General features: G+C 34.0%; 1 protein-coding gene across 1 annotated transcript; it reads left to right on the top strand.

The window, feature by feature from the left end:
• Window positions 1-1,387: 1,387 nt before the first annotated feature.
• LOC132193469 (uncharacterized) lies at window positions 1,388-3,203 on the top strand. Its single transcript, XM_059614172.1, has 3 exons — window positions 1,388-1,739; window positions 2,216-2,538; window positions 2,749-3,203. Exons 1-3 carry the CDS (start codon window positions 1,586-1,588, stop codon window positions 2,896-2,898), a joined length of 627 nt encoding a protein of 208 aa, XP_059470155.1. The 5' UTR covers window positions 1,388-1,585; the 3' UTR covers window positions 2,899-3,203.
• Window positions 3,204-12,331: the final 9,128 nt, after the last annotated feature.

Raw genomic sequence — 12,331 nt, forward strand, 5'->3', positions numbered from 1 at the left:
GGGGATGAAAATAAAAAGACACGGTTGATGGTTTATATAAAAATTAATTTTTCCCTTGGGATGCAATTGAGAATTATTAATTAGAAATAAGATAGAACCAAATAAAATAAGAATAATTAAGGAAATTATCAAATTAATTTGTCCATATTTAAGATATTCACAAAAATAAAATTAATTCCATCTTATTTTCCTCTGTTAAATAACTTGAAATGAAAAAAATTGTATAAATAGTCAATCTAATTATGTTTAAAAATTCTCAAATAATATAAATTTTATTTCAGATAAAAAAAAGGATATTAAGACAAAAATTAGGTTTGTTTGATTTGCTTCAAGGAGAGGCTTCTGATTAAGTAATTCAAATCATGAATCATTTATTTGGTTGTTGCCTCTTGTTTTAGAAAGAAAACTTCTTCCTTTAATTTTGGTTTAAAAGGGTCAAGGAAGGGCAAGGAGATTGTCTTTTGTCTTCAAGGCAATTTTTCACTGAAATTTTGAGCAAAATTAATTGGGCCAATTTGTAATATCAGAACCTCTGTAATAATTTAATCCATTTTAATCCTTCTTTCAGTGTGTTTTGATTAAACTAAATTGAAATTTTTGAAAATTTATGCTGGGATATTTTGAAGTCGGAATGAAGCTGTGAGATAAAATATAAAAATTAGAAAACTGATGAGCCATAAATCTAATATAATTTCCTAGTATTTTTATCCGAAAAATGTTTATTTAGACGAAAAGTATTAATAGAAAAGAAGCAAGTAGCAAAAAAAAATCTAAAATTATTTTGAATCTTATAATTTTTGTGGTTCTTTTTTGTAGCCTCAATTTAAAAAACTGTCTCATTATTTTGACAAAATAATTGCCGCCATCAGGCAAAAAATTTGAAATTCAAATCCTTCCCCAGAAAATAAAAATCATAATGAAATTGCAGCTCCATTCATGCAGAGCTGAATAGAGTTCTCGATATAAATATGCACACAGTATGCATTTTTATTATTTTCCGCCTACCCCTTGCCGCGAGCCGCACAAAATCAACCGCGATTTTATTATGATTTTTTTATTTCAAAAAGAAGGCTGCACTCGACCTAGCGTGTGTGTTACAATCAGACGCTAAATAGTGACAAACACCTGGCCACGCCGCACCATTTAACTTTGGTGAATGGAAAAAGCTGCCGCGGCGTGACGTCTGTAAATTTATCTCGGTTGACCCACAAAGTTTGTGTTTTCGTCTCCGAGAGAATAAAATAACTCCGCCTCCTTCTCCTCGGGAGCCGCGCACTTCATTATCGCGTTTAAAAAGCAGCAGTTTGATTCTAATTAAGGGGTTGATGCAACTAGCTATACCGAAATTAATTACCCCCGCCTATGCTAGTCGCCGCGAGGGGGGAGAAGCGCTCGGGAGGAGGGGTGGCACCCCTGCGCGTCCCCTTCACCCCTCCACCGAGCAGCGACGGCGTCCCTCGATTTTAAATACACCGGGGGTGCGCGACACCGAGTCATACTTGGTCCAGCCCGCGAGTGCTTCACCTCGTGCCGCTCTCGCGCCTCAAACTCGGTCTCACGTGCACTTGTTTACCTCCGGACAGCCATGGCCATTCCTTTGACCAACGATTCGGAACTCGTCGAGGAGCAGTACCGCCGTCTCGAACGCATCCTCTACGAGTTGTACCTCGTCCTGCGCGCCCTGATGGAACCTCAGGTGCAACCTTCCACTTCGGCCAGCAACCAACATCCACCCAGAGGTAGGCAAAGTCCGAATAATTAAGATTGATTTGCATTTTATAATTTCCATCAAATTGTTTTTCTTTCAAAAATTATTTTTAAGAAATTTCAATATATCCACAAGGATGATACAAATTTTCCTAAATTACTTTTATTTATAAATATTAATAAAAAATTAATTTTCAAAATTGCGAGGAAGAATTAATTAACAAAGAATTACCGTTTCCAATTATTTCAATTTACCTGTGTTTTGCATTAATTTTTAGCATCATATTCTAAGAGTATAGCAAATAAATCTAACTCTTAATTTATAAAGAGAACCGCAAATCTGAACTGTTTAATTGAAAGTGTCAATTTAATAATAAATTCTATTCCTATTTGATTGCTATCTTATTTAAGATTTTCACAATTTGGAAGTATCTTCAAGTTTTATTTTTGCAAAAAATTTAAATAATTTTATTCCTATTTGAATCATTTTTTGTGTTTGTCCACTCAGGTGGTTCTGGTGGTGGTTCTCGCCGTCACCGTCGCCGCAACTCTTCTGCTCGCGGCCGACGCTCATCTCCGAATTCCTCCAACTCGAACCAGCAAAACGGCCCCCGAAACCCGCCGCCGCCGCCTCCACCTGCCTCCGGAAGCCAAGCTGCCACGATGCTGCTCAACCTGGCCAACCGCGGTGTGGCCGGACATCTTTTGCTCCAGCAGAATAATCAGACTTGTGCCAAGAGTGTGGAGAGCAGCACCGCAGCTGAGTGGAGCAAAGTTGGGTGCGACCTGAGGACCATTGCCGACACCATCAACCTTGAAACGTCTTGCCAGGTTAGTTGAGTTATCTAATTAAAAGAAAACTATTTATGGTAGTAGAAGATTTTTTTTATTTTTCATATTTTATCAATGATAGTTAATAGTTTTTTTTTAATAAATTTTATTTATGTTTTATTATTTACGCCATTAATTTAAATAGTCATTTATTTGATTAGACTTTTTATTTGAAGAATAAAGTTTAAATTTCCATTGTAACTGTTTTAGAGCTTTTCACCTGCTTCTCCGAAGTCTCCGTCGAGCAAGAGTTCCACGCCCGCCACCTCTTCTTCCTCCTCATCCTCGACAGGGTCAACGCTCAAGTTGGTCACTCTGGCGCTTTCGCTGATGATGAGCAGAAACTGGTCATCGGACTGAACTCCCAGCCAGGCCTAATTCAACCAAAATGTACATAAGACTTATATATTTTATCAACACGAACCACCAGACGTGTTCTCGTATTCGTATGTTCCTCCAGGGTGAGGGAATTTTTGTAAAAAATAATCTTGTCCTACTATTGTTAGGAAAGAAAGCTGATGGACCATTATTTTGTACGACCTACCTACCGATTTTTAATTTAGATTTTAGAACTTTAGCTGTATGTTCACTCGGTTCTTTCAAAAATTGTTGTAAATAGAGGAAACTCTCTTCTTGGTACTTGTACAAAGTTGAACTTTTTTACAACTGAATAAACAATTATTAAAGTGTGGAAAATAATTTTAATTACTTCATTCCTGAATAATTAATTTATTGCAAATAATGTTGAATTGAACAAATTTGGTAAAAATTATTTGATATTAATGTTGACCAGCTACACATAAACGACGTAAACGACGTAGATATTTCAAATTAATTGATAATAGACCACTCCTGTAAAATCACAAAGTCTTATTTTTTAAATTAAATCAATTTATTGTATAAACTTAATATATTTTTCTATTCAATTAAAATCATTAAATCATTTCTTATTTAGAACAAATAAATTTATATATATAAATAAAAATAAATGCAAAACACTAAATATAAAAATAATTTAAATAATATTATACTACAATATAATGCAAATTAAAAGTTAGAAACACTAAAAACATAGTAAAATAATAATAAATATCAGTTGATTTTAAATTCACAAAGACATAATAAGCACAATATAACGAGCAATAGACAAATTTACTAGTTTGGCATTTTTTCTAACAATAAATGTTATTATTATTTATTCTTCTCGGTCCATACTAGAATTTTAAATTGGGAAAAAAATTGTTAAAATATCATTCACATTATGAAAATCGATATCCAGATAAAGACATTTCAAATTTTACAACGTACACTTTTTCATCCGCCCATATTTTTCTGGATACGCGCCGTAAAACCTCCCTGCTTTCCCTATTATTTATTGTTATCTCCACGACAGCGACACCAGCGGGCGATTTACAATTACAATAAAAAAGCGGGCGAGGACTACTTCATAAAATCCGTGTCGCTCACTGGTGTCAATTTTTATTATTCAGATTCGGGGTTTATGCATTTTCGCCGGCGCGTTTGATGACCGCGAGCGTAAAACGGGGCAGTAAAAATAAAGAGCGAGCACTTAGGGTAATGCACTTTACTGTCCACTGTACACTATTTTATCTCTTTTTTTAGGTATGCAACCGGCCAGACGCGCGTGCACAAGAAAATTGAAATGTGTTATCCCATTGGGGGTGAATCAGAGGAAGTGGTGCGCGGCCGGCGAATGTATAAAATTTTATGCCCCGGGGCAGTAAAAATATTGAGTGGCAAGTGCCTTTCTGGGGAGATCTCTTTTTTTTATTTCGTGCCGATTCAAGCAGCATGCAAAATCGAATCTCGGCTGATTGCGCGGATTGTTTACGAGGAGAGAGACATTTTTTTTCCAGAGAGGGTCAGCTTTGATATGGTCAGGGGGATGTTGCTTATCTGCAGGCCGAACAAATAGACTTCTTTCTTTCTTTTTTTAAACTCATTATTTTTGAAAAATATGATCAAAAGCGGGCAGGGGCTGAGCGGCCGTAAAGTAGCATTTTGATACGCGGCAGCTGGGGATTTTTTCTTTCTTTGTTTGTTTGCGCGAAACTCCCCTGCTTATATTTCTGTCGACAGAATAAAATGCACTTTTCATTGGCGACGGCAGTCGATTTTGAAGTCATTAATGAAGCGTCGAGCAATCATCGATTGCTGTTTTTTGCGGCAAACGCTTTTGTCGAATCATCCTAGAACGATGTTTGCGCAAATCAATTATCTCCTTCGCGTGCGCTTGACAGCGCGAGTCATAAACTGACTCGGACGATTTCCACGTTTTTTTATGCGGGGTGTAATTTACTAACCAACACATTTCCGCGCTCTTTGTTCTTGCAACTATAAAACTGGGTGAAATGATGACAACCGTTGACAGGAGTAAAATGGGAAAAAATATTGCTACAAAAATAAAAGCTAGCGGCAAAAAAACATAAATAGTATCGCATAGAATGAAATATATATTTATAGTTATTTAAATCAACAAGGCAATTGTTTGATAATATTACTAAAGTTTCTGTCTTCATAGTAATTTTTGTATTCATTTTATTATTTTTGAGGTCATGTAAATAATGGATGTGGACAAAAATTGTGTAAAATAACATTTGTGCAAACATCGTTATCTTGTATGATTAACAGAAAAAGTTTATAAATAACAAAATATTTAGTAATATAACAAAACCAATTAAAATTTTTAAATAAAATTCAACATGAATGACTTGAAATTAAAATGATAATGCATTATAAAATCATAAAACTTTAATATTAAAAAAAAACTTTTATAATTTATTTTTATATAAAAAAAATATTTTGCTTTGTCATAAAAACTTAAAACACTGTTAAATTTTCTTTAAAACTGTAAATACTAAATAAATTAAAATTAACACAATTTTAAATTGCAATTTTTCCAACCTCAGGCTGGGCTGGTTGCGAGCATCCTGGTTAGGCAATTTGTCGAGCAGCTGTGCAACGCCCGGCTGCCTAATTCGAATTCTCTCCTCTCTTTTTCAAGCCAGACAATCAATCCCCTCGTTTGTTAACCTGCAAATAATCGCAAGCTGCAAACCAATCGTTAACAATATGCAAAATTTATGGATTTTCCTCTCATAAACAGCAAAAAATACAAGTGACCGGCTCGTAAAAATGCATCGTCATAATTTCCCTATTCATCTGCATTTCCACACATAATGCAACAAGCGAGGTGACAAAATCGGAATTACTCAGCGTGACCACCGAAAAAAGTATCTGGTGGTCAATAGCAGCTTTTTTCATCCTAAAAAATCGAGCCGTGCGTCGAATTTGTATTTACACACAAACACTCGTGCTTTTTTCAGATAAAAAAGAGAAAAAGAAGGGAGGGCAATGACAATAATAATGCGGCCACCGCGTTCATAGAGATGATACCTTCTCCCCCAGGAGTCATTATTGTTGCGACACACGGCCACTGTTATGGTGTCAATGTGGCCGGGCACTGGTGATTTTTTTTTCATGTATGACAAAACAGCCGCCTCTCTTTTCGAATCTACATAGATTGCCCGCGGGAAATATGTCCGGGGCCAAAAACACACGCACGTGGCACGTTTATAGTTATGTGGCGTGCGCCGATTTCGAAGGGATCTTTTTGCCCCTAATGAGGCCGCACGCTTAATTTGCGTCTCATTCAACAAATGCGATTTGTTTTCGACCCTCTGCGTGTATTTTTTGCTTCGAAAAAAGAAGAATTTGGTCGATATGAATATTGATGCGCTCGGCCGAGCATCTGCCGGTCCCGAAAAGCGCAATCGAGTGGAAGGCAGAAAAATATGACGCGATTTTTTCGTTCAGTTTCCTCCAGGAGAAATTCTGGCTGCTTTATTGCTGCGTAACGCTGATATATCGGCGTCGTGTGCAATAAAAAGAATGAAAGAAAGGGACGTAATTTCTTACTCTGGCAAGATTAATAGCTTATTTGTGAACCGGCCTTTTAGGAAACACAGACACTGCACGGTAGATTTATTTTAAATAATGGTCCAGAAACAGCGTTTCTTAATAATATTTCAATCAACAATTGTGTTTAAGTATATAATTTACAACTAAAAAATTATTTTATAATAATATAAAATAATTTTTGAATTCTTACATTTACAAAAATAAAATATATCTATTATTTAATCGGTTTATAACAAAATTAAAATTAAACAAAAAATATTATTTTTTATCAGTTTTTTATAATATTTTTCCATATAATGAATATTTAATTAAAGATTTTAAATAATAATTTTAAATTTCTAGTATCAAAAGGGAATGTAAAAAAAGGGTCATCAGTCATACTAATTACGAAGTGCTCAATAGTAGCTCTTTCTGTCATAAGAAGTTGGCATTACATTATTTGAAATTAACAAAAAAAAGTAATAATAATAAATAAATAAAATAATAAGAGATTAAGAATTGAAATTTTGCTACCTGATTGATTATGTAGAAAATCTCACAAAGACGTGAAGAAGTCTACCCATGCTGTGGAGAACAAATTTTGAGCAAGGAAAAGAGCATTTCATGCCAGTGACACCTCCCTCGAGAGTGAGCGATGAACCCTCTCAATCAACCTGAACGTCATTCAAACCATTATTGAATATTTTGCTGCATCCAGTTAACATCCAGGCTAGAATTGAAGTAAAAAAATATCTCCCTATTAATAAAGATATAGTTTTTTTTTTTTAATTTAATAAGATATGAATTATTATGCAAGTATGTATTATTCCTAATAATATAAACATTTTATTTTTATTTTTACTGAATTGACCAAATATTTCTCATTTATTTGGGTTGCTTCTAATTTTTTTGAAATTTATAAACTCTCCAGCATTATTTTACAAACAGTGTTTTATTCCTAATTTCTTCTTTGGAATAAAATAAAAATGGAAAAATAGAAAATAAAATAGAGACTTTTTACAGATACAGTCTTTTGAGTTTGTCTGTAATTTTATTAAATTTGTTATTAATGAAATAATGTCCAGTGTTTCGAGCTCACAAAGTGTAACTAAACGATGAACTAATAAAAATCTGATGCGCACAGACAACAATTGACCCCTAGCGCGGTGTCCACCGCGAACAACGCGAGAATCATTGCAGCGGAGGTGATTAATGTCCACAAGCCGCAGGCAGGCAGGATCATTCGCGGCAGAAAAAAGTGCACGCCATATTAAATTATCGGGAGCGTGCAAACAAGAGAGTGATCATGTGACGATGATTTGTTCGTCCGACTCCATAAAGCATTGGTCACGCGGGCCCCACTCGAGAGCAGCTCCCTCGTCACAAATAAATGCAGTGGCCGTGCATAATTTTATGACTTATGGGTGGCCAGATGTGCTCCGGAGTGACCCCCAAATCAAATCATCGTCAGGTCAGCGACGCTTTTTGCTGCTTTTTTCGGCCAAAATAAAATGCAGAGACGCCGCCGACCGACCGACTAACCAACATTTCCCCCCAAAGACCCCCTTTAAATGGCCCCGATCGAGTATGTGTGTTTGCAGGTGTGTGTCGACAACAGATGCCCCGCGAGTTGTTTTTTGATCCCGTAAGAGGATTATTTTATGAATATGTACTCACCGCGTGCGTTTTGTTCTCTTTAATAAACTGAATGCGAACGAACCCTCCATGCTGCAGCGGGTGAAACGTCGCTTTTTTTTGTACCTATTTCGCGACTAATTATGACGAGAATATTTTCTGACGACAATGGGCGCAGCATGCAAATCGCATCACCGTCATTATGTGATTATGTTTTGAATTTTTTAGACGTTTGGCGTAAAAAACGCGCGCGCCCTTTGCATTTTGACGCAATATGAGCGGAAAATTGGTAAAAATGATGCATAATGAGGGAGATGTGCTCGCTGGGGTGAAAGATGTGCATCACGGGATGTCACCGACGCTCACGAAATTGCGTTGAAGAGTCTATTCAAGTTGGGTTCATGGATGCAAAATTCAATATCTGCTTGCAAATTGCCGGAAATTAAAATAAATTTAAAAAAAAAATATGAAAGTAAAGTAATTCTTATTTATTTATATAATCATATTTTTAAGTAATAATTTCTAAAAGCAAAATTACATTTATGTGCTTTTTTATTTTATTTTTTTAAAGTAGTTTAAATTTTTTAAATATTTTATAATTTCAAAGGTATTTTTAAATTAATTTTCAGTTTGTAGCTTCTAAATAAATAATATAATTATGTCGAGTGTCCTCAATTTGCAACTAGCTCAAGTGAAATGAAATTTTCCTCTTTACAAGGTTGTTTAGGCATTTCAGATGATGTGATTAAGCAAATTATAAAGAATTAGATATCAATACAATAATTCAAATTTGAAAAACGTAATTTTTATATTATGGAAGATAAATGCAAAATATTATACAACAATCGATTTAAAGCACCAATGCAATAAAATAATATAATTATTAGTTTGTTTAGTTAAAATTATTAATAAGTGAAAACAAATGATAATCTTTTTAGTTTATAACATACCAAGAAAAATCTTATTAGCTCTTATATAATAATTATGAAATGCAAAATGGAAAAAATTTGAAGATCCATGTAGAAAAAAAAAATAAATTGGACTTTGAGCCAATCAAAATAAGGTATAAAAAATTCGAGCAAAGTGATTTTCTAAATAATGTACTTTTTTAATTTGTGCCCTCATTGAAAAGAAATTGTGATGAAATAAATTTTTACACATAATGATGGACTTTTTTTTATCTCTTTTCACATCTATCGAATTTGATGATGAAAATTATGACCTTTGTAAATCTAACTAGAAATAATAAAATGAAGTATAATAAAATCGTTCCTGTTATTTTATAATATCCTAACATTTCCCTCTTCTACATCCGTAAAAGCCAATTATGGAGATGAAAACAAGCGCAGGGTGGACAAAGAAAGAAACCGTCCAAGTCACGTTCCGACCATCCGTCTCCCGCATCCAAAATAATGAAAATGCATGTCAAAATTACCTCCCACTCGCATTCATTTTTTGATAAGCAAAATAAAAAAGAAACCGGTCGGTCACTGACAAAAAAAAAACAAAATAGGAAGCTGCGGTCGAAGATAAAGAGAAGAAAGCCTGCAGGAGCTATTATTTTGCGGGCCGGCCACGTCCGATAACTCGGAAAGCCCCTGTTGAATTTTGATCGAAGGCAGCTCCTGTGGGGACGGATGCGTTTATCCGTCGCGATGTGTGTGTGCACATGAGAGTATAAGCTTGTTTTCCGCAAAGTGGATGTTATCAAAGTGAATTTGATATTCTTATTAGGAGCGAAGACTCGGCGCACCCCTCATCAGCATCATCAAAGGAGCCGTGTCGCTCTGAACAAACAATATGTACTTTTTTTCTTCTCGTACTTTATTGAATGTAAACCGAGACGACGACGACTGAGAGAGACGAAGCCAATTTGCGACGAGAAATCTCCAAAGTAAACACCAATTTTTTCGTTCACTCTGGCGAAAGGCCAATATGTAGGGGATCTTTTGACGGCTAATTATGATTTCGCAGTCGATTGATTAATTGAGAGGAAAAATACAACTCACTAAATTAACGAAGTAATTTGTAATTTTCCAGAAAATAATGCTTTCTTTGTCATCCGATACTCGAAAAAGAGACGGGGAAAGTGCAATAAATTGGGGATGAAGAAAACGAAGAAAACAACTTTTAAAACTAACTTTTCTAAATACAAATTTATGTTTTGATAGTTCCTTATTATTGTACAAGGAAACTTTTCTGTTTAGAGGGAATAACAATAAATATGGGGAAAAAATGAAAAATATTCAAGAGCAAATCATCAAAAACAGCACTTATCATTGAAAGCAAACATTCTTATCCTAATAATTTTATAATTATTTCACCACAAATTTCAAATTCATAAATAAAATAGAATTTTTTTTTTTTTAAACAATTTGAAGCATTTTTGAAATCTAAATACTCTGAAAAAGGGTTAAAACTCCCTTGTAAAACCCAAAATTCTCACAAATTTTAATAAAAATAAAATATTGAGAATAAATTGGACAAATAAACATAAATAAAAAAAAAATTGTTCTAGAAAAAATTAAATATTAACCAAAAAATAATCAATTTTTTTAAGGTTTACACTGACTATTGTGCCTGTTCCGCAGCCATAAAAGAGATTAAAAAATTCTCAAGAGGAAATTTCCACGCTTGCATGCGTCTCGAGGATTTATTTCCCGTCTCGCTGTTTTACGAGCAAAAAGCTTTTTTATCTGTTTGCGGTCAAACATCATCGTACCTGTCATCGTGAAAAAGACATAATTCACTGAAAACGGGAAAGAGAGTGACGTGTTCGGTCTTATCCTGGAGAGAATCGTAAAAAATAATATCCACTCTCTTTGTCTGATTGAATAACCTCTTGAGGAGTCAACAAGTTGAACAATGAAGCGGCGTCGCCGCCCTTAATGCAGTTTCGCCATAAACTGAGAGAGGGACTCTTGTGATTATTGTTACGCATTATTTATCGGCGGACGCTTTTGCCGCGAGTCGAACGGACAAAAGCACAATAATGAATTGGAGGGCAACAATGAAATTTCGGAAGAGGACGGAAGCCGATCGGTCTGACCAGCACGCGGTGGCCAATAAATGGAATACGGGGAATGTATCGAGAGCACTTCTTCTTTGTGTTCGTTGCCAGATGATTTGTGGTTGCGCTTTTCCTGTCCACTCGCTGTTCCATTATTTATTTACCTTGGTGGCGAATCCAGAATGAAAATAAATAAATGTTAAGCCTCCTTCGTTGATAAAGCTTTGGTAAAAACTGCTCCATGAAATAATAAAAGCAGGTGGTCGAGCAAGTGTTGGAAAATTAATACAGTTCATGGCCAAAACACACCCTAAAATATGTACAATTTTAGCTTAGTTAATTTGTTGAATATTTGTATTATTAAATTCTGAAATTATGTGCATTTAGAGTTCTTTTGAAAGTTTACATCAAAAATGTTGATTATGACAACATTTAATGATTTATTGATTAACTAAGAATTTTTTATTAGCGTATAGAAAATAGTAGGAGATGTTTATGTAATTTGTTACGATATGAATTAAAAACAACATGATATTTTAAAATTTAGTGTTAATGCTAGTTGCAAATTGTGTATTTGAAACTACAAAGTTGAAGTTTCAATTGCATTAAATTACTTCTAAAAATATGTATAAATTTTGATTTCAAATTTATGATGTTCACAAACAATATATAAGTTTAACAATTTGATTTTTCCTCAAAAACTTTTTTAGATAGTGTATTCATCTCTTTTTCTAAAAATTTAGTACTTTTCATATACATACAATATTTGAATACTTTTGGATGATATATTATCTCGTTTTAGGCTGAGGTGGCACATCAATTAACTTAATTTACAACTATGGAAACCAACGTCCTTCTGTGGTATGATTGTATAAAAATTAATTATTAATTTGAATACCATCACTCAGCATTACAATAAATACATACATAAATTAAAAAACGATCCTCAAAACATTATTTTTTTTGTGTACCTCTCATTTTTGAGATGCCACTTCCATACAATTGTGCAAAATATACTTGTTTTACTAAAATATATAATTACTATAAAATTATTCTTTAAAATTAATATACATATAAATGTAAAAAATGTTTTATTAAAAATAATATAAGACTATCTTTAAATATAAAAGTATTATATTTCTTAATATCAAATTTATCACTTAATTTTCTCAAACGGCAAGGTTTTTTTTGTACATAATAAGTATGAATAGTTAGAGGTATTTTCAC

The sequence above is a fragment of the Neocloeon triangulifer genome, unplaced genomic scaffold (assembly GCF_031216515.1).
Source record: "Neocloeon triangulifer isolate White Clay Creek 2 clone unplaced genomic scaffold, ASM3121651v1 ptg000004l, whole genome shotgun sequence".
Taxonomy (NCBI): domain Eukaryota; kingdom Metazoa; phylum Arthropoda; class Insecta; order Ephemeroptera; family Baetidae; genus Neocloeon; species Neocloeon triangulifer.

Bases quoted from the DNA above. Each gene is read 5' to 3' on its own strand.
- LOC132193469 (XM_059614172.1), top strand. From the start codon at position 1,586: ATGGCCATTCCTTTGACCAACGATTCGGAACTCGTCGAGGAGCAGTAC. The intron at 1,740-2,215 runs GTAGGCAAAGTC...TTGTCCACTCAG, and splicing joins CAACCAACATCCACCCAGAG to GTGGTTCTGGTGGTGGTTCT. The intron at 2,539-2,748 runs GTTAGTTGAGTT...TAACTGTTTTAG, and splicing joins ACCTTGAAACGTCTTGCCAG to AGCTTTTCACCTGCTTCTCC.